Genomic DNA, 22,180 nt, shown 5'->3' on the forward strand with positions numbered 1-22,180 from the left:
TTGAAGAACGAAATAACGGCGGCAGTAAGGACGAGGTTCAAACTTCGTTGACCCTTTCTGTATATTTATTATTCTGTGTTATAACCATCAAAAACTGTGCTAATTATGCTATTGCGTACATGAAGTATAACTACATGCAAGCTTCGTCAAACATGAAGATATCAGAGCCCTCTATTAACCTACTAATAGAGGGCTCTGGAAGATATTGCTTGGAGAATTAATGGACGTTTTATAGTATATTTATGCTTGGTTTCGAGACATATATGCCAAACTCTCAAAAAATTGTGTTAGAAGACCTGAGGTGTTCTCTAATGTTTACACTAGCGCCATCTCCGTCTCATCTTAGAAAAGCATCGTACTTTAGAGCTTAGTATATAAAGCATTGTAAATGTACAGTTTCACTTCCTGCAAACACACAAGGCTACACAATGTAAATAAAATAAGAGTCTCAAATGCTATGCTCAATAAGTCACTATATTTTTACACAGATATTATGATCCATCAGTCATTCATCGTTTACATCCATTTAATGATCATTGCAAGCATTTATTGTTTTTCCTACATTAAGGCAAGTTACAATTTAGTTGGAAAACCACATGAAAAATGTTTCTTATTGAAGGCTTCAATCTCTATCACTAGTAGCTGTATCTGCGACTGGAGTAACGACGGCGACGACCGAAATAACGACGGCGGAGACCGTAATACCCTTGGCGACGACTGGAATAACGACGGCGGCGACCGTAATATCCTCGGCGACGACCGTAATAACGACGGCGGCGACCGTAATAAACACGGCGGCGACCGGAATAACGCCTGCGACGGTAACGATAAGGTGAACGTTTTTCTAGATCTGGATTAGCTTCCTCGTCGACCCTACAGAACGCAATGTTTAATGCCTGTCAATTTTGCGTCTTTACTAAGTAGGGCAACGTACTACAAAGTGTTTTTAATGATTGTTGATGTGGATGAAATAAGTAGTAAGACGAAAGTTTTCTATCAAAGTTTTATTTTTATCGAGCAGAACTCTTCAAATGTCACGGGACTTTCGAAATCACTTCATTCATATCTTTTTTTATTCGTAAGCCAGGCCCTGTTTACATGAGACCGGAACGATGTTAAACCAAGATGAAAATCGGAATTTTTTGAATGTCAACACGGAACCGGCACGAAATAATAAAAAATCCTTATCAGTGTAACACTCCTTTAGCAGGAAATTTTTACATTTTATTGCTTATTTGTTTTTGTACTTTAAGTGCATGCCTTGTGCCATTTTCAAACCGGTGTGAATGTTAATTTGAGTTTATATTCATGCTGGTTTTCAATTTGTACAGCTCTGAATCCAATCGGATTTGTTGTTTAGGCTCAACAAGCGATACGAATTTAGACCGCTCTAAGTTTTATTTCTCCCCTTTTCATTGAAAAATAGCACATATTTCAATATATCAATACTATGACCGGCATGAGCCTTATTACATCGAAAAGTTTTCAGGACTTAAGAAAGAGGACATATGAAAATTTGCCGTGACTTAATGCGCAATGATGTCACTTGTTTTGTATTTTGGCGATTACAAAAAGTTCATTTCTGTAGATATGAATTAACTGTTTTCGAAAGTTTACTTTTATGATGAGTTCTCTTCCACAAAACTATAAAACAAATAGCAAAATTTTCCTGTTGCTTTTTAAGTTTTGTAACCACGAGATATGTACAAGTGATATTATTGGTCTGATTTTCTGCTTAAACGAATCCATCAATGTCATCGTGCTGCCTAAACTGGTTGTGGCAAATAGCTATTAAGCAATTTACGTCAAATACAGTAATCGTGTGGTTTTCGCGTGTGATTCAAATCTTAGCCGGTGTGGTTTGTAATACTTACAGTCATAATTATCAACCTTAACATATTATATACGTCAAACTTTGGACAGTGAATACAATTAAATTTTTGATTCGCACCTAATCTTTTCGCATTTATCATAAATCAAAATTTTGCCAGGCATGCGGTCAATCTTTTCGGATTTATCATTCAAAAATACTCTTTGTTTCAGACCTTTGTCATGGCTAACGTGAAAGGGACCAATACTTGCTCAGCGGCGTAATACCCGTAAAGCATCCAGCGTTCGTCCATATAAATTATAAATGTTCAGTTTTAAAATTAAATTAGCTCCTTTCTGAAAAACAATGTTGGTTTTAAACTTCTAAAGGATATAATTTTACCAATAAACTTGTCTCTAAAGGTCTTGGAATTGTCAATGTATTCCAAAATGTGCAGTAGTTTTTTTGACGTAATAGTTACGCTGTAGTACTGTTACTTTTAATATGTGAAGCATCCGTTTGCGTTTAGTGTTCAAACGTAAATTACTTGTAACAGGCACAATTGACCTATGCACACGTTCAAAAACATTTTAGGCAAACAATACGAGAAACTTGTATACTTAATACAATGTACTGTGCTTCTATTTGGTCCAATTTAGTACTTATTTGCATTGTTTTGCATTATTTGCATTGTTGTTTGGTACATTCTTGGCGCATTACTCGGCCGGTGAATTAAATGAAAGGGAAAAATGTAATAAATTTTATGTTGTATATTAATTACAAAAAAGATCCAACTGCACTTACATGACATCAAAAGGACGAAAAATATTAGCACATGATACGTGTTTAAATATGTGATAGCAGAAATGTATTGAAATACTTCCTATCACTAACAATAATCGATTTGCATTCAAGCTTATCTTTATTTGTAATAGGGAGATTATTTTTGGGAAAAATATATTATTGGATGAAATCAATCAAAACAACGCCGAACGTTGGTCAAGAAATAAAAATATAGCGTCAATGCTAGCTTAGGTTTGTTGATCGATTTGTTGAAAACATCGGCTTCTGATAAAAGTCAAAAAATTATTTTAGAAAGACAAGCTGCTGGCGATATTTTTTATTGTAAAGAATATTTTTCCCTCGAAACGGCACCAATTTTGTCGTTTATACTGTGAGAAATCTTAAAAGTAGCTAAAGTTTCTCATTTTGTATAATTGGAGTACACAAGTACAGTCAAGTAATATTCAACCTAAGTGAGGGCGTTTTGGAAATACTGAAAGGTTCAAGAGACTTCCGATTGAGCAGTGTGCACGAAGAGAAGGTTTTCCCATCATATTGGCAAGTTATTTACTGTGCGTTTGTTAATAAATAGCGAGAGCTAAAGAGATGAGCTTAATAAGTTTAACTTCGACAATTGTAGCTTATCCCTGGTAGTTTCGTGTGTAGATATTTTTCGTAAGTTTACATTTTCTATCAAGAAAATAAGTTTATTCTTTTTCGCAAGACAATTTTAAGATTCTGTTATGGTGTTTAATTTAAAGAGTTTGCCTTCAAAAATTTACAAACCAAAGCTTTTTGATAGTAAGTCTAATGAAAACATAAGAAGACACTTCACTACCAATTCAAAACATGGTTACTCACTTACAAAAGCTTACTCACTCATCTTCCAACAGGTCATCTTCATCAACAGTTTCTTGTAGTTCCTTTTCCATGCTTTTTTCTGGGGACGTTTCTTCGTCAGATTCTAGACGAAACAAAACTTGCTTTCATGAAACGTTTCATGACGGATAAAGCATGGAATACCTAGCTTCAAGTCTTCTAAATGAATATGTAGGAAGAACGTTTTCATACCGTTTAAAGTCCCATCATTGAGCTTTTCTTCGTCGGGAATTGTGGCTGCATAGGCAACGGTACAAAGCAGACCAAGAACAAAAACTAGATAAGTAATCTTCATAGTGAATTGTCTGACCAGTCTTATTTACTTCTCTACAGTTTGCTTACGAATGAAGATTGAATGTAGACTTAGCCTTTTTATTGAGCACTACACGATGAAGGATTATGTTATAAATTTAAATATTTTTAAGGATGGTTACCTAACTCACCGCCCGGAGCTATTTTGTATGTGCGAATTCAATAAGCATTATATTCGCTTTTGTATCTTTAGTTGTGATATGTCCTACCTAACTTCATGAAAATGAACCTTAATTAACCATTTGAGAAGGGTAAAGTGGGCCTTGGTGTCATCGTTCCAATTTTTTGCGTACCTCAAATTCAATAAAACCATGGAGTTTTTTAAACATTTCAATCGACAATATGATGTAAGTTATTAAAAATATTGAAAAGGCACACAATGGTATTCACCACAAACATGGCGCGCCGGGTTGTAAGATATTAAGCTCTTCAACCAACTCTCCTTTCGACAAAATATTCAATTTCTTGAAAAAGAAAAAGATCTTAAACGATCGACATGTGGTAATAACGATAAACGGCATGATTTCATCAATAATTTGAAACTGTGTTGGACTAGAGACTTTCAATTGTTAAAACTCTTTCTTTAAATGCATATATTGACTTAAATGGTACATGGAAATATCCTAGAGACGAGAGAAAATCTTACAGTAATGGCGATATGAAAATAATGTGGTGGAGAAAAGAAAAAAGCTTACCCTTTTGGGAAAAAAAATAGCAGAATTAAGCAGCAGTTTTGCGATGTTTTAATGGTTAAGGTAGCATCTGATAATACTATATCTCATATGGAAGAAGGAAGAAATCTTAGTGAAAGAGATCTTATTAGTGCAACAGCCCAAGAAAACACTCATGACGAAAGTGTTTCACTTTCCATTGATAAAACTCACAATCAATGCTCATGTGGTCAATTAAAAACTGGCATCAAACTCAATAGAGAAATATTAGCTACAATCTAGGACCGACGCTGCAATGGCTAATCCAGCGTTCGTCAAAATAAATTATAGCTGCCAATTTTAAACTCAAATTACCTTTAGAAAAACGCTATCTGTTTTGACTTTCTAAAGAATATAATTCTATTACGTCATTAGCTATAGTTGTAGAAGGAGATCACTGCACATGAATTAACCAGTTGTGCTGTACATGTGAATCGGTGAACATGCGTTGGTTATCGTTTCTCGTGGATTTTAGCTTTTTTCGATTAAAACATCTATCTTACCTTGGAATTTAAAAAGCTAAGTTTCTTTTGTCTAGTTGTATTTACGCTTTGATTTTTTAGTAAAATGATGTCTGACTGCGAGGTCACACTTGACGCCCGACTTATTGAGTTTCCAACTAAAAGCTCTTCTTTAACTAGTGTGTTCTCTACAATAAAAATACCATGTCAGAAACATTAAATTACTTAGTGTTTTATAAACTTTGCGCGAAAACAAAAATATTTCTACTGTTGATGTGTAAGATAACTCAAATTTTCCATCTTCAGCGAGATTTGCGCACTGCAGTTTTACAAGATTCTATTTTGCGTGTGACAAGTTCACTCTCAGTTACTGTGGATAATTTATTAAAATTTAGAGAGACGAATCCTTTCCCAGATTTTTGCGCCATTACGACTAGGCTCTTTGATGCCGTTACCTTATTAGGGCATATCAACTTAGAACTTTCGTACCAACGTCGAGATTCAATTCGTTCGCTTCTTAGTAGCGGATGAAATCCAATGTGTAACCGCTCAAATAAACCTGTGGAATTTCTGTTTGCTAATGACCATAATAAAACCATGACTAATGCCAAATTGCAAGGCAAGATGCTAACCTCCGATTTCAAATCACGCCTACCTTTCGTGCCATACCAACCCACGAAGCGAACTAATGTTTTCTCCAGAAGGGGAAGGGGTCACTTCTCTTTCCAGTAACAAAAATTTCAACTAGCATTCCGTCTCAAATCAGAAAACATACTCGTCAATAGATTTACAGGTAAATAACTTTCCTCGCTATTTTACAACGAAAATAGAGGCTATTGACTTGTTTTCAAGTTTATGTTTTGTCATTCACGTAGAAAAATTTTCCTTTATCTTGCAACATAAAACTGTGTTTTTGGGATTTGAGTTAGACTCGACAACTATGAAAATGCAATCAACTTCGGAAAAAATTTCCAAAATCACTTCTCGAATTTGTGCTCTTTTAAACTCAAAATGCAAATAATTTCGTTCATACTCCAGCTATAGATGTAGTAGCTCACTCAGATGCATCACTTTCTGGTTGGGGTGGTGTATTGTGCAACCAAAGAACTGTTCGATTCTGGACTAACGAGGAAAAGTCGAAGCATATGAACTATCTATGACTCTAGCTGCCTATTTTGGTTTATAAATTTTTTATTATTTTCATGCTAACAAAGTTGTAAAAGCTATGATTGATAAAGGCACACACACCGGTAGCACTTGGTTATTATGTGAACAAAATAATATGTGGTTAACGGCTGCGTTTATACCATAGAGGCAGAATGTGATCGCCGATAAAGAATCGCATAGTAAAAATGTTGACCCTGAATTGAGGCTTAATCTGACGTATATGTCCCAAGCTCTGACGCATTTTGCCTTCCTTCCTGACATTGATCGGTTTGCATCTCGCTTAAATCGTCAATTTGGTCGCTACATTTCTTATAGACCAGATCCTTACTCACATGCCATTTTTCCGATAGATAATGGAAGAAAAGGACAGGGGAATTTAAACTTTTTCTGGACTGGCCAACTCGGTGTTCGTAGCCATTGTTGGTACAAATATTAAAGAAACCGCCACGATGTCTACCATCGAAAACCGACTTACTGATTCTTCCTATTTAACCCAATCTCAAACACCCATAACACAAAGAAACTGAACATTCTCAACTGTCTTGTACCCAGGGTAAACTACAAGTAAAAAGGTTTTCTTCGGAGACAGTAAACATTATTCTAAACTCATGGCGTGGTGGCACAAAAACGCAATACCAGTCAACAGCTAAAAAATGGTTCAAATTTTGTCGTACTAATAATCTTCATGACTGTGACTTACTCAATAATCGCTCACACCTTTATTAAACCAAAAAAAGCACTACGAACACTCTCCAATCCGACACATTCTCATCTACAATCCTCCACCAGCTCATGTCTTTAAAGATATACTCGGCATAGTAAGTCATTTATTGTTTGTGTCAGCGGAGTTCTCTGCTTCACAGTGGATCATGCTTGTTTTTTGGTTGTAGACGTGCTCTATATAAACAACATTGTTCCATCAAATTCATCCACTAATCTTTACGTTGTTTATGTTCTCCGTCTTTTCGGCTCACACGCGTTAAATCCTCTGATCTATGGAATATTGGATAGAAAAATGTTGTTTTTATGGAAATGCTGCCCAAAAATAAGACCAATCTAAGTTGTTTTCAGTATCAAAAAGTAGAGATTTTTAATATAGGGGCTCCTTTATGTATTTCGAACATTATAAAGTAGGTAAAAAATAATTTAGTTCTAAATTGCTTTATGAGCGTTTATATGATTCTGAGAAATGCATTTTTGTTGATTTCCAACAATACGTACAGGTCGGCAACTTTTCCATCTCTTTATTTACTTTACAAATAAAATAAATAAATGTGTTCGACATGATGATCTCAAAATTAATTTTTGCAGAGTTCTTTCTGTGAACAAAATATTTAAAAGTAATCAGTTTCCTGTCAAATTTGTGGTAGATAAATACATTTATTCAATCTACAACAGCATTTTACAAAACAATTCAGCGTCTTTGTAAACATCGCATATTTTGCTTTATACTGAACAAATAAATACTAAAATGAAATAAAAGAATTTTGACTGCATACACGCAGTGACGTATTACTAATGCAGTAGGCTAAGTAGGCTGAAGCCTACAGGCCCGCCTTTTCAAGACGCTCGTTGTATTTAGACATATTTTACCTTTCGCCTTTTTGTTCTAAAGTTCGACCATATATGCTGCTGGAAACTTTACGATCTACTGTTTTAATGCTTAATGCACAAAACTCATAAAGTGCAGGGGACTTACTCAGTTTGAATTTTAAATTTGTTCCTTAATGTTTACACTATATGAGTTACAAAAAGAAGACAGGAAATGCAAAAGCAATGGCACGCAAAAAACGCAAACGTCATTAAAATACTGAACTTATTTGGAGGAACAAATATTACTTAAAGACCCACAGCTTTTTCGTAGCCTACAGGCCCCATAATTAGTAATCCGCCACTGATATTATTGGTGTAGGACAAACTACAGTTTCTTTTCATCCAAGATTTCATGTAAAGGAGAAGCAAATTCACTGTGCGTCTGTTCTGCCCATCTAGCGAAGTTTTTTTTGTTTTAACCACTCTTTGTATACATACGTTCATCCGTAAACGAATTCGATGTTATTGAACATCAAATTTTGGCTGTGAACACGTAGGCAAAGACGCCATTTCATATCACAAGTTTTCAAATTTACTTAAAAACTCTAGTTACAGTAATTACGTATTATCGTGTGTTCTAAGTAGCATTTGTACAATAACAAAATCCTCCATTTTCTTGACCCAGAAAATGGCTGCCAGACTTTGATTGACCAACAATATGTTGACACGCATTCTTTTACGTAAGTCCGTAGAGATAGCTAACTTGTTTCCAGTCTTCGTAAGTTACTCCTCAAATCAATGACTTATTTCAACAAACTCAAGTTTATTTCTTTTGCAATGCTCGAGCTAATTATTATTTTTCGCCGATCTAAGTATCCTGACCAAATATGCAATGCGCATCGTTTTTGTTGATCTTGCCACGCATCTTTGTCGACCAGTGATATTCTACATTTAAATTCAAACATTCTCAAACTTTCACAATCACGTAGCTCTCATATTAATCATTATGGAATAAATACAATAAAACGCGTACGCTGATTGGTGTAGAAGTGAATTTCCATTTGCCTATGCAAACCGATCTGAGCTTAATCAACTAAATGCATCAAAGAAAATTTACAAATCAATCATAATACGTGTTAGAGGAAAGGTCAAAGCGTTTGTTTCAAATTTGTCTTTTTCGCATTATTGTTTTTTTATAAAAGAAATAAACGATGTTTTACGTGTTTGCACTGGCTTACGCAAACCGTTGAGGGGTAGTGAGAACTCTTGAGCTGGAGAAAACTCTCGTTTTTCGATCTCGGTTTTGCACTTATCTGTTATAATTAAAATATGTAGTTACACAATAAGTGAACAAAAACAGTTCTTTCAGATTTCCGTTGGTCATCAATAATACTTGGCACTGACCTCTTTGATGATACTGGTTGGGTTTTTTTCTTTAGAGAAGTTCAATATGTCGTTCTTAGCAATATAGCAACATTATCATCGACAAGGAATGTGATTTTCATTTGATTTACAAGTCTTTCGTTGCATTGGTTGCATGTGCCTAAATTGTTTTAATTTCTGTCGTTTAAAGCAAATTCCTTATTTGTAAATCTTCTAGGGAATGTTTGAAGCGCATCTGAAAAGTTTCTTCGTTCATTCCAACGACTCAAAATATATCAAAACATTTAAGGTAAGCAGGTGACGATTGACTATATGTCTATATCAGACTTTATGTATTTTACTTCTGACTCTGATGTACATTAACTTGATCTGCTTAAGTGCCCTTGACACGATTTTTCTTGTCTTTGAACAATCAATCTTCCGCATTTGTCTTTGTTTTTAACGCTAATCTTGACATGCTTACTTGTGGAGTTATTAAAGTTTTGGCGATATGTACACACATTGAAGAATTTATGTTTGGACGTTTTCTGATTTACTTTTTTTGAATCATGTTTTATTTCGTTGTTGTACCGCAAACCTGCTTGTACTGTGTTAAAACTATTGTATTGTTTAGTAAAGTGGTCACCTACTTAGGGGCTGTTTACATGAGCCTACGGAAAGGGCTAACCTTCTTTGTAGGGCTGTATTCTACCTTTCTTTTACATGCAAATTCTAGCCATACATCAAGAGCTCGGTATGAACTGCGAATTTCGGCGCTAAAATACAAAATAGCTGAAAATAAACCAATATAGTTGTCGACTTTTGATTTTTTACGCTTTCTAAGTTTGTTTGCTGCCGTAGATGTCTTTTCTTGCGCCATTGCTGAAAAGCGATGCCTTATCGCAGGCATGAAAATCCTTTGAATTTTCAGCCCTACAGGAAGTCTAGCCCTGCAAAATGCGTTTAGATTGGACATTCTCAGTCCTACATAGCGAGATTTTGTGTAAACAATAGCAAGATCTCGGCTGTTAAGGCTGGCCTTTTTCTCATGTAAACGAAGAGTGATTTAATGTGGAAATTTAACTGCACGCGAGATCTCGCTTGGAAGAGCCAACCTTCCCTGTAGGGCTCATGTAAATAGCCCCTAAAAGAAAGTTTTTATTTTTAGTGAAAATAAATGGAAGTTACGAATTATTCTCATTAGGAAACGATTGAACGTACATTCCCTTATTTATCTACCACAAAAACTTCAATGAATCCAAAACTAAGCATGCAGACATTTATGTTAAAAAGAGAGTCCATGACAGTTGTTGTAGACGATAAAAAATTTATGTAATATACACGTGTATCTGTGTTTAACATGAGAATAATCTTGAAGATTCAACGGTATTTTGTATTTTTTTAGCTTGAAATAATGACGAACATCGCTTCGGAAAGTAATATAACGTTGCTATTGCGGGAATTTCAGGTAATATTTTTTTGTTGAGATGTTTCAAGAAATTGCCCATTTTGAAATTTTAAATATTCTTCATCGAGATAAAAAATTGTCTGTCATATTGAAGATATTTGTGTATTTTCTGAACATTACTTTGTATAGTTGCAGTTATAGTTTGAAGAGCTACAATATTTGTTCGTCAATAACCTCTTGTTTCTGCGTCACCTCCCACAGAGTTCCTTTACCTTAAAAACTTTTCCTCTCTTTAAAAATTGATCCTCATCATATATAGTGGTTAATCTCTTCGCACACAGTTACCCTTAATTGCACGAACATACATAGCTGCCCTTTATCCTTCAAAATACATAGTTACCCTTATCAGGTGAGAGCACCTGACAGTACTAACGACACCATCAATGACAAAAAAACAAAAACTAAAATATGCAACTGCCGACAGAAACAAAACTGCCCACTTAACGGAAACTGCCTACAATCATCTGTCGTCTACCAAGCAACTGTTAAACGTTTGGACACTAACACAACTGAGACCTACATCGGAAAGGAATTTAAAACTCGACACAGGAACCCCACTGCCTCTTTCCAACACAAAAAACTAAGAAACTTAACCAAACTCAGTAAACACATATGGACACTTAAAGACAACAACATCGCTCACGATATCTCATGGAACATCATTACTCACAGCAAACCGTACAACAGCGCCAACAAAAGATGCAACCTATGCCTGAAAGAAATATTCTTCATCACCTACCAACCACAACTATCATCTCTCAACAAACCTAACGAACTTGTCTCCTCTTATCGCCATAGACTAAAGGCACTTTAATATAATTTGTAATCGTACACCTAGCTTGTATGTAGTTCTACCTTAATTTTTGCCCTTACTTCCTCTAGTATATATAGTTAGACACATGCATTTGTATTCATTTATTATTATCCCCTGAAGAGTGAGAAATCACGAAACAGGCTTGTCGAGATGAAATTGTAGTTTTGTGAATTTTCTTCTTAACAATATAATTATGCTCCGCTGTAACGCATCGAGCACTGTAATTACGGAAGATCAAATAAACAAAACTTCCTAGTTACCCTTATCATATATACTTTTATCCTCTTCATACATTGTTGCCCCATTTTGGCCTTTTTTACATCTCATCGTTCTCGTTACCAGAATTACGTTAACAATTCGGACAAAGAGTTCGTTGCGTCGACGATACAAGCCATTGGCCGTTGTGCATCGAACATTCCCGAAGTTACAGATACCTGTTTAACCGGTCTAGTTAGACTGCTATCCAATAGGAATGGTAAGTTGCAGATACCTGCTTAACCGGTCGAGTTAGATTGCTATCCAATAGGAAGGATAAGTTATAACAATACCTGTTTAACTGGTCTGGTTAACTGCTATCTATGCAATAGGAATAGTAAGTTACAGATACCTTTTTAACCGATCTTGGGAATTGCTGTTAAATATCCTTCAAAGCAGGCCTTGTTCACAAAAACTATAATCACCCTGAAGCAAAATTGGTATTGTAATGTACGCGCAGGCCAACGCGAGATCTTTAAAACTTGGATTTTTCGCTTTTTTTCATTTTATACCAAGTGTTTTTTACACTATTTTTACGTTTGGCAATGGGCTTGCTGATTTCATAATGAATTTTACGGATGCAAATCTCCAACAATGCATAATAACGTTATTATTATTAAAAGCATTGTTGTATGGGCAAAATGGCGCGCTTTGATTGGCTCAGAAACATTTTTGCCGGTCCATTATTTTCCTGTAATGGACCACGGTCCAAAAACGCGTAATTTTACAGTCAAGTGTAAACAAACTTCGTAAAGCAAAATAAACGAAGGAAAAACACTTGGAAAACGAAGGAAAAACACTTGGAAAACAGTTAAACTATCCAGAGGATACAATTTGAAACGATTTATTTTTTATGGACGAAAACTAGAAAAGTGAAAGCCGACGGGTAAAAAACAGCAAAGACGAGAAAGAAAGCAAGCTTCGTTTCAGGTCAAATAATGTCATATAATAATCCTTTAATAACCTTTTCTCGTCTTTACTGAAATATCGAACTCAGTCTTTTGTACAAACTTCGCCCTACGGGCTCGGTCTGTACAAAAGACCTCGGTCCGTTATTTCTCCGTAAAGACCTCGCGCTCGGTCATTAAAGGCCTAGTAATAAAATGAAACGGAAGTTGATACCGTAATCAAATAAATGTGCAAAACATGTTATGGTTAATTGAAATTACGAGTCAAAATGTAGTGTGTTTTTTTAAACTCTGCACTATCCTTGGATCCTCATTTAGACTTACAAATGAATGAAAATTTATCTTGTTGAAGTTGATGTATACATGTCAGACGTCAATTTCTTTACTTTAGAAACGGTGGTGGCTGAAAGCGTTGTAATGATAAAAAAATTATTACAATTAAAGGTAATTTTGTCGTTGTCTTTATCTTGATTGCGATAAACGTACGTATTATGATGGATGGCTGTTATTCATTTCTTTTAGCATAAAGATAAATCTCAAATAATCATACAAATGACGAAAATACTGAATAAAATTACGGTATGTAATCTTTATAATTTGCATAACTCCCTTTGTTCCAATCATTATTCCCTATCTTCCAAGCATTATTCCCAATCTTCCAAGCAATATTCCCAATCTTCCAAGCATTACTCCCTATCTTCCAAGCATTACTCTCTATCTTCCAGCATTATTCCCTATCTTCCAAGCATTACTCCTTATCTTTCAAGCTTTACTCTCTATCTTCCAAGCATTACTCCCTATCTTCCAAGCTTTACTCTCTATCTTCCAAGCATTATTCCCAATCTTCCAAGCATTACTCTGTATCGTCCAAGCATTACTCTCGATCTTCCAAGCATAACTCTCTATCTTCCAGCATTATTCCCTATCTTCCAAGCATTACTCCTTATCTTCCAAGCTTTAATCTCTATCTTCCAGGCATTACTCCCTATCTTCCAAGCTTTACTCTCTATCTTCCAAGCATTATTCCCAATCTTCAAGACATTACTCCCCATGTTCCACGCAGGTTCCCATGGCTCGTGCCAGTATCATTTTGCTCGTCGGTGAATATGTGGAACGTGTTCCAAAGGTTGCCCCGGATGTACTGAGAATAGCCGCGAAGTCATTCACAAAGGAGGTTTGTGAGTTATGGATTTCAACATTTCAGCATAACATGTCTCGAAATTTCTTCATGTTTTTCGACAAATGTTTTTTTAAAAGAGTGTTTCAATGTTTTTTCCGTTGTTTTCAGGAGGATATTGTGAAATTACAAATCATCAATCTATTTGCGAAATTAATTCTAGTCAATCCAAACCAGGTTTGCCACTTGAAGAAAATACTATATAATTATGAATTAGGGTGATCAATTTATATATTGGCAGCAACTCAGGAATACATCCATGATGGTGAGATCTATTCCTGGGTTGGGTGAGGAGGAAGGGGAGGGGTTCTAGTCTGGATTCGTACAATACGGCCACCGTTTAATACGGCGCGCTTAATACAGGTTGGACTGTGTTTTGAACCTTTCCAAACTTAGAAATTTTCTTAAATTTCAAGTTTTTACCAACTGATTTCTGAACACGTTTATACTTATTAATAAATCGTTTGTAAGGTGCACAATACAAACAAACGATCAACTAAAAACATTAAACTTCACACTAATCCACATTGGGTAATACACAATTGACATCCACACATTTCCTGTACACACAATACAATGACGTAAGAACCAGATAACAAATACGGCTAACCTGACGTTTACTCCTCATTTGACTCTGAAGATGACTACCGCTAAGGTTGTCGAAACGTCAGTCAACAACAACAAAACAGTCCTTCTCAGGACTATACTAACCTGGATGATCTACATTTATAAACATGTAACGATACTCCCGGGTTCAAACCATTTACTTTTTACTTACTATCTTTTATTTTTTAATTTTAATACTCGTTTGAACTTCGTCGTCCAAAGTTTCGAAATTAAATTATTTACCATTATTATACCGTATACCATATTTACCATACTTACTATACTGGTTTTGAGCTATAAATTTAATAGAGATTACTTAATATACTGTTAATATTTTTTATTTTTTTCACACTTCTAGTCGTAGCTTGACTTAATACGCTACGTACCACTTCTTTTTCTGTAGACTCAGCAGTTGTGTCAATATGTATTAAATCTCGCCAAATATGACCAGAGCTACGATATAAGGGATCGAGCGCGATTTTTACGTCCCATTGTGTTTCCCGGAGAGAAGGTTTAATTTTAGAACTTTTTTATTGTATATTTTATCGAAAACATTGAATTATTGGATAGATTATATTTCATCTCAAACGTTCACTCATTGGCTAGGCTGTGTTTTATCTAAAACATTCACTCATTGGCTAGGTTGTGTTTTATCTAAAACATTCACTCATTGGCTAGGTCATATTTTGTCTAAAACATTCACTCATTGGCTAGGTTGTGTTTTATCTAAAACATTCACTCATTGGCTAGGTCATATTTTGTCTAAAACATTCACTCATTGGCTAGGTTGTGTTTTATCTAAAGCATTCACTCATTAGCTAGGTCATATTTTGTCTAAAACATTCACTCATTGGCTAGGTTGTGTTTTATCTAAAGCATTCACTCATTAGCTAGGTCATATTTTGTTTAAAACATTCACTCATTGGCTAGGTTGTGTTTTATCTAAAGCATTCACTCATTAGCTAGGTCATATTTTGTCTAAAACATTCACTCATTGGCTATGTTGTGTTTTATCTAAGACATTCACTCATTGGCTAGGTTGTGTTTTATCTAAGACATTCACTCATTGGCTAGGTTGTGTTTTATCTCAAATATTCAATCATTGGCTGGGTTGTATTTTATCTAATATAATTTATCTAAGGCATTCACTTATTAGATAAGAAACATATCTATATTTCCTGTTTGTTTTTTTTGCGTTGAAGAAATTTTAATGAACCAATCGAGATTTGAACTTCGTCGTCCAAAGTTTCGAAATTAAATTATTTACCATTATTATACCGTATACCATATTTACCAAGTATGAACTTCCTTACTACACTGGTTTTGAGCTATAAATTTAAACTATTATAATATCGAAAGTTTGATTTTAGCATCTTCAAACCAATAGTAAATGGAGAAACTTTTGCCATTAGAATGCGATTTACAGTTATTAACTTCGGTTTGTTTTGGACAGCGGTTCTTTTTTTACGAATACTTTGTTTAATGTATAATATAGCACTCGAATGACATGTTCCAATGGCGTCGATTTATTTGTTCTCGTGTGTATTTCAGGTGGGACAGATTGTTAAACACTCCAAGAAGATATTGCTGGCTTCCAAACCACCTCCCGTGTTAGAGTCATCTTTCAAAGGTGAAGGAAGGTCTTCAGTCAAGGCTGTTAAATGCTTGAGTCCAGTGTCTTCATCTGGAGTCATCTGATTTTAAAACTTGAGTCCTTGTGCACTCCAGTCTAGTGTCTTCATTAGTAGTGATCTGATGTTAAAACTTGAGTCCTTATGCACTGCAGTCTAGTGTCTTTATCAGGAGTGATCTGATGTTACGACTTCACTCCAATATATTCTTCAGTGTAGTGTTTTTATTAGGAGTGATTTGATTTTGAATTTTGAGTCCTACATTCTAGTCTAGTATCCTCTCCAGAAAGGATATGATGTTGAAACCTGAGTCTTTATGTATCTCAGTTTAGTCTCTTCATTAGTAGTGATGTTGAAACTTGAGTTGTCTAGTATCTTTATTAGGAAAGATCAAGCATTGCCTATTAGGTCTCTGTATATGCTGTAGTATCTAGTGTCAATCCATGCAGCTAATGTTCTTCTCTATAAGGTCATGGTGAGTTCATCGTCGGCTCTCTCTCCCATCTCATAAACGCACGAGCGTCTGGCTATCAAGAACTTCCCGAATACCCCGAGGTCCCTCCCGATCCCTCTGTTAGAAACGTCGAGGTTTGTGATCGTTCATGTCCCATGATTATGTTTTGATTGTGTGATTCAACATTTTATCGATATGTTTATGTAGGTCGAGCCGTTGTGGGAGAAATCTAAATCGAAGTCAAGATCAAAGAAAAAGTCTACATTTTACTCGAGTGAATCTGAATCCGACTCTGCGTCGGAATCTGAATCAGGTGCGTTCTTCCCCCAAGTCTTTTCCTACTGGACGCGTAATTAAGTTTATTTAATTTCAACAATAATGCTTGGGTTACCAATCTTCAAGCTTATATGTATATAACCAAATATGCACAGTTTGGCTGAATAAATCATTTGTGTTAAGCAAGGCTACCCTTTTGTACGCACTGCGTGCCTATTTTTGCATCGTGTTCCCACAGGCTCCGGTTCAAGTGGAAGCAGCGGAAGTGAAAGTGAGAGCGATGAAGGCGGCGAGAGCGTCAGTAAATCTAGCATGGAGTCTTTACCTGGATCGGAAACAGGTAAGAGATCAAGTGGTATGCTGTTAAAACTGATATCTATGGTACCGTTATATTCACAGTCATAGAAAATATAGATCGCTACCAGCACAATATTTGCCTACAAATACCGGGGTTTTAACGATGGTGTATTGCTGCATGGCTGTTCAGGCAATATGCGTTCTGACAGAAAACAATCCTCCCTTCCCAACGAATGGTGGGGTACATTAATGGTGTATTGCTGCATGGCTCCTCGGGCAATATACGTATTGACAGAAAACAATCCTCCCTTCCTTACGAATGGTGGGGTACATTAATGGTGTATTGCCGCATGGCTCCTCAGGCAATATACGTATTGACAGAAAACAATCCTCCCTTCCCTACGAATGGTGGGGTACATTAATGGTGTATTGCTGCATGGCTCCTCGGGCAATATACGTATTGACAGAAAACAATCCTCCCTTCCCTACGAATGGTGGGGTACATTAATGGTGTATTGCTGTATGGCTCCTCTGATTAAATATTTACTTTAAGCAATGTTTCCGCCTCAAGTTTTCGTAGTTTGACCTTGTCTTTGGCATGTATGGTCACATAGTTTACTCATGACAAGACCTCATTTTGTTTTACATGATGGTGCAGTGTGGAAATGTACCAGAATGTACCCTATTGTACGTATTTCACACCAGAATTTGAAATGGCTACTATAATATCGTGCGCTTGAAAATGACAAACAGTTAGACTTAGTATAAGGGTTTAACTTATTTACAACTTCACAATGCAAAGCCCGGGCTCCGGGAAACCTTTGCCAGCACATTAATGCAACCCCGGGAAAATCTGTTTGCTTCCTGTCGGATAAACATAGGTCTACTCCATAGTATGTGATATAGACTTATTAAGGAATAAATAAATAAAAAAATCTCTTGCAAAACGTCATGCGTTTAAAAGCGTCCGCGCCATTCATTTTCCTCTGATACCTCCCCCCTCCTCAGTTTTTGTCATTCAATTTCGCTTTTCAGAAAGCCAAGAGAGCGACGACGAAGGGGAAAAGAATGAAAGAGCAAAGAGTCGAAAAAAATCAGAAAGTCAGAGCAGCATCGAGTCGAAAACGAGTGAAGAGTCTTCGGATAGCGACGCCGAGTCCTCGGAAAGCGATTCGTCACAGGAGAGTGACGATGCTAAACAAGAAACGCCAGCGAAAAAAGTGAGATAAATTACTGTGCACACTTTCAAAGGATATGTATACCACTGTTTGAAAACGAGAAATAATTCAGCTTTTCACATATGAACTGCAATTAATTAATCACAATATTTTGTATATTGAGGTCGAAACGAAGAAATCCGATGATGCTCCGAAGAATAAACGAGTTTCTAAGCCACCAACAACTGATCAATTGCTTTCGTTTGATGAAGATAGTAAGCTCACTCTTTAACGGCTTAACTTGTGGCACTGAAATCACCAATCCGATTGATTTTTTTCCTCTATACGAAATACTTTAATATTTTTTATAGTTCCTGTGGCTCCTGTTTTAAATGGTCCTGCACATAAGAACATTCTTTCTCCCTCGCTGGTGGACGATATGAAAACACTTTCCCTTGGTGTCGTACAGAATGGAGTTGCTGCGGTTGTGCAAAAGGTACATCGATGAGTTAAGTATTCAATGCGCATGCTCTAGATTAAGGACGAGGTCCTTTTCAACTGATAACAATGAAAGGCTACAGATGAATAGCAACACAGCCAATCGCCTACTTGAATTGCGCATGACATGACACGTGATCAAATCATGCTCAAGCCGACTTTCTCATGTAGGTCGTAACGGACTTCTCTCAATTGAGGACTTATGAACTGCTCAATAAGATGGCTGGTCGTGGATTGCAGGCTCAATACAAGTTCCCCCGGAGTCCGTGTCTGTATTCGACTACGATGGTCGCCGTTGAAATAACTTTTACTAACAGCGGCAGTTCATGTGTTGAAAACATTCACGTTGGCGAGAAGGTAAATTGCATTCTAAGTCATAGTCGTTAGTAGAAATGTGCTTACTGAGACTCTGTTTGTTTTCTCGTCTTAGAAAGTGGGACTCGGCTTGAAAATAGCCGATTTTCCTAAGATTGGTGAGTTGTCTGCTTAGAAAAAATATTAACCTGCAAATCACCTGTGAATAATTGGGATGGGGTTGCTTTGCTCTTGTTTAGAATCGATCGGTATTGGTTCTACAGTCACCGTGAGCATGGGGATAGATTTTAAGGATACTATACAACCAGTTAGTTTTGAGATATGGTATGTCGCGTTACTGTTTTATCAATTAAAATATTATCATCAAAATAATATCCGTTAAAGTCATTGGATTTAGCATAAGAAACAAGTCAATGTGTATATCTCGACTCGATTGGAGTATATAAACTCTAGTTTCAACATTACGTCACTCTTGATGAGGACACTAGACTGGAGTTTATAAGAACTCAAGTTTCAACATTACGTCACTCCTGATGAGAACACTAGACTGGAGTTTATAAGAACTCAAGTTTCAACATTACGTCACTCCTGATGAGAACACTAGACTGGAGTTTATAAGAACTCAAGTTTCAACATTACGTCACTCCTGATGAGAACACTAGACTGGAGTTTATAAGAACTCAAGTTTCAACATTACGTCACTCCTGATGAGAACACTAGACTGAAGTTTATAAGAACTCAAGTTTCAACATTACGTCACTCCTGATGAGAACACTAGACTGGAGTTTATAAGAACTCAAGTTTCAACATTACGTCACTCCTGATGAGAACACTAGACTGGAGTTTATAAGAACTCAAGTTTCAACATTACGTCACTCCTGATGAGGACACTAGACTGGAGTTTATAAGAACTCAAGTTTCAACATCAGATAACTCATAAGGACTCAACAGATCTCTCCAAATGAAGACACTAGACTGGTGTATATAAGGACCCAAGCTTTAACATAAGAGGATAATTTAGAATACCTAGCAGCAAAACTTTATCATGCGTTCAAATTGATCTCGCTTTTCACAGCACGACGAAGTCCGATAAGTTTACTGTCAAGTTGAAATGCCCGATGGGAGAACAGCTTCACGCGAGGCCGATAACTGAAAATGACTTTCTTACTTTGCAAAGTAAGTATCGCGGTTATAAATTTTATCTTGCTTATACAAATGCATGTAAAATGAAATTATTACAGAAATATTGACTTACCTTAAATTATCTTCGTTCACAGAGAAGTTGTCGGGTATGAATGAAAGCTCTCTGACTGTGGATATCCCGCAGGAGAACTGCGAGGAACGCGTGCTCGCGTCGAAAATCCTGGGTTGTGCGAGTGTAGCGGCATTACCCAGAAATAGCAGCTTAAATTATTATAGGTTTTCTGGGTCGGCTACTTCATCCGGGGTCCCCGTATTGATAACTGTCGAACTTAAGGAGTATGGAAAGAGAGTAGGATTACGGTGAATTGCGAAAAAATGACAATCAATTCAATTTTGGCGAAAGAACTGGTCGCCGCTGTGGGAAAAGTATGATACGTAAGTTCCCCAGATGTAAGCTGAAGGAGGGAAAAAATTCAATTATCCTTGTTGGGTAATACAATCCACGTGTGTGGGTTGTGAAGGGGGTATAAAACGCACGTGCTTCGCACATGGCCTAAGTATTCTTATGATTTTGTAACTTGCCCAAAAACTTGTAAGCTCGCTCAGACTATTTTGCATTAGAAATCTGCTGTTTCGAAATTTCTTCGAAATGGCCAAATAATATAATGAATGCTAGGAAAGGTGGTAACAGTTCCGAACCTGGAAAGGTCGAAATTTATATTACTGTTAGTATTTTTCCAATCAAAATAATTTACAATGAGTCACGTTGGCATTATTTTTATGTTTAGAAATTTCTAACCAACAACGTCGTTTTCGAAGTATTTTCAATTGTAGATTGGCATAATGTGTTGATCTACCCTAGATTCGCCACTGAATGATAACTCTGTATAATCATTAGCTGCTTTATCAAACCAAGAATGATTTAATATGTATATAAAAAATCATGAAGGACTCTACTTTTTAGTGAAATATCAATTCCTTGTTTAATTTATTTGAAACGGAAACTTATTCTGTTTACAACCTTCTGTTGTAGCGTACGTTGTCTTACGGAGAAAGGGATTGGCTAGTGGGGAATCGTCCACCATCATGAATCCATGATAGTTTGATATTGTTTTGGGGGCGGGGTGGGAGGGGCTCTTCAAAGCTTTTGTCATTACCACGTTGAAATGCTTTTTGTTAGAAAATGTTTTCGAGTTGATCTTTTAGAATGCGTGGAAATTACATTCAAAGAAATTTTTTGCACAACCGTGTAGGACAAATAAAATCATTCAGCTGTTGTCCTCTATTTCTCTTTCTAATCCACAACTCTTGACGACGGTCTTAGTCACGCGGTACACTAACCTGCGCGAATTTTTGCTCATGACTTAGGACTTTGGCTTTGTGGCTTTGAATGTCAGATCAATTTTAACGAACAGTTTTGTTACCGGTCTTCATACCCAATTCCTGCTAGCCATTAATTGTAATGCTTACATAGTGGGGTGTGATTGAAAACCACTGAAAACTCTGTAAAAGAACCATTGCTTCAATAAGAACGATGCAAGTAGATGTCCAATTCAAGGACACGTTTTAAAAATTCAAAATGGCGGCAAATGTGCTGTGCTCCGTGTTGTCTCCGAAAATCTTTGTAAAAGTCAAGGTTCTTGTAGTTCTCAAAGTGTAAATGCTGCCAAAATCGGCATTTTTCGTTTTCCAAACCGAAATTAATAACTAATAATTCCACTGAACTTCGTTGTCGATTTCCAAAGTCGTAGTTTTATTTTCATGTATTTTTAGACACGTAAAATTATCTTATAACTATCTTATTCTTTTGTAAATCTCCGACACAATCAGCAAGACAATATTTAGTATGAGGAACACAAACAGGAGGTTAGATGTCCTGTGGTGCAGCAAGTGAAATGCGCCGATCAAATATATGAATATGGTCGTCAAAATTTTCGGCGAACTACAGCCGTCTCGGAAGAACTGCTCATCTTTAAAATCAGCCAACATTTAGAATTTGCATGATTCAGTAGCTAATTTCTAATCCCCAAAGAGGCATAGATGCTATTGAAATGAATGCTTGAAACTTGCAATGAACTTCGTGCTTGAAACTTGCAATGAACAGTTGTCGCAATTCGTATGTATTATTGTTTTCAAATACCTTTGAAGATATTTTGGAGGTCAA

The 22,180-nt window shown here is 36.2% G+C and overlaps 2 protein-coding genes and 2 long non-coding RNA genes across 4 annotated transcripts; 3 read left to right on the plus strand and 1 right to left on the minus strand.

Annotated features, from left to right (window-relative positions):
- Positions 1 to 635: 635 nt before the first annotated feature.
- Positions 636 to 3,801, minus strand: LOC124433405. Its single transcript, XM_046983163.1, has 3 exons — positions 3,665 to 3,801; positions 3,473 to 3,557; positions 636 to 873 (listed from the first exon to the last, which is right to left on the minus strand). The coding sequence occupies exons 1-3, from the start codon at positions 3,765 to 3,767 to the stop codon at positions 636 to 638; spliced, it is 426 nt and encodes a 141-aa protein (XP_046839119.1). The 5' UTR covers positions 3,768 to 3,801.
- A 5,452-nt stretch (positions 3,802 to 9,253) lies between these two features.
- On the plus strand, positions 9,254 to 10,842 carry LOC124456275. Its single transcript, XR_006952200.1, has 3 exons — positions 9,254 to 9,327; positions 10,423 to 10,485; positions 10,615 to 10,842. It is a non-coding gene; the product is annotated as an uncharacterized LOC124456275 (long non-coding RNA).
- Positions 10,843 to 11,492: 650 nt separating this feature from the next.
- On the plus strand, positions 11,493 to 20,380 carry LOC124433406 (AP-3 complex subunit beta-1-like). The gene is made up of 19 exons (XM_046983164.1): positions 11,493 to 11,519; positions 11,642 to 11,774; positions 12,854 to 12,906; positions 12,985 to 13,041; positions 13,526 to 13,636; positions 13,751 to 13,816; positions 14,649 to 14,756; positions 15,797 to 15,875; positions 16,346 to 16,464; positions 16,538 to 16,643; positions 16,845 to 16,946; positions 17,939 to 18,123; positions 18,245 to 18,335; positions 18,432 to 18,556; positions 18,730 to 18,915; positions 18,989 to 19,031; positions 19,113 to 19,197; positions 19,949 to 20,049; positions 20,151 to 20,380. The coding sequence occupies exons 1-19, from the start codon at positions 11,493 to 11,495 to the stop codon at positions 20,378 to 20,380; spliced, it is 2,007 nt and encodes a 668-aa protein (XP_046839120.1).
- Positions 19,187 to 21,015, plus strand: LOC124456259. The gene is made up of 3 exons (XR_006952190.1): positions 19,187 to 19,197; positions 19,949 to 20,049; positions 20,151 to 21,015. It is a non-coding gene; the product is annotated as an uncharacterized LOC124456259 (long non-coding RNA).
- The last annotated feature ends 1,165 nt before the right edge of the window (positions 21,016 to 22,180 follow it).

Source organism: Xenia sp. Carnegie-2017, unplaced genomic scaffold, assembly GCF_021976095.1.
Source record: "Xenia sp. Carnegie-2017 unplaced genomic scaffold, XeniaSp_v1 HiC_scaffold_13, whole genome shotgun sequence".
NCBI lineage: Eukaryota > Metazoa > Cnidaria > Anthozoa > Malacalcyonacea > Xeniidae > Xenia > Xenia sp. Carnegie-2017.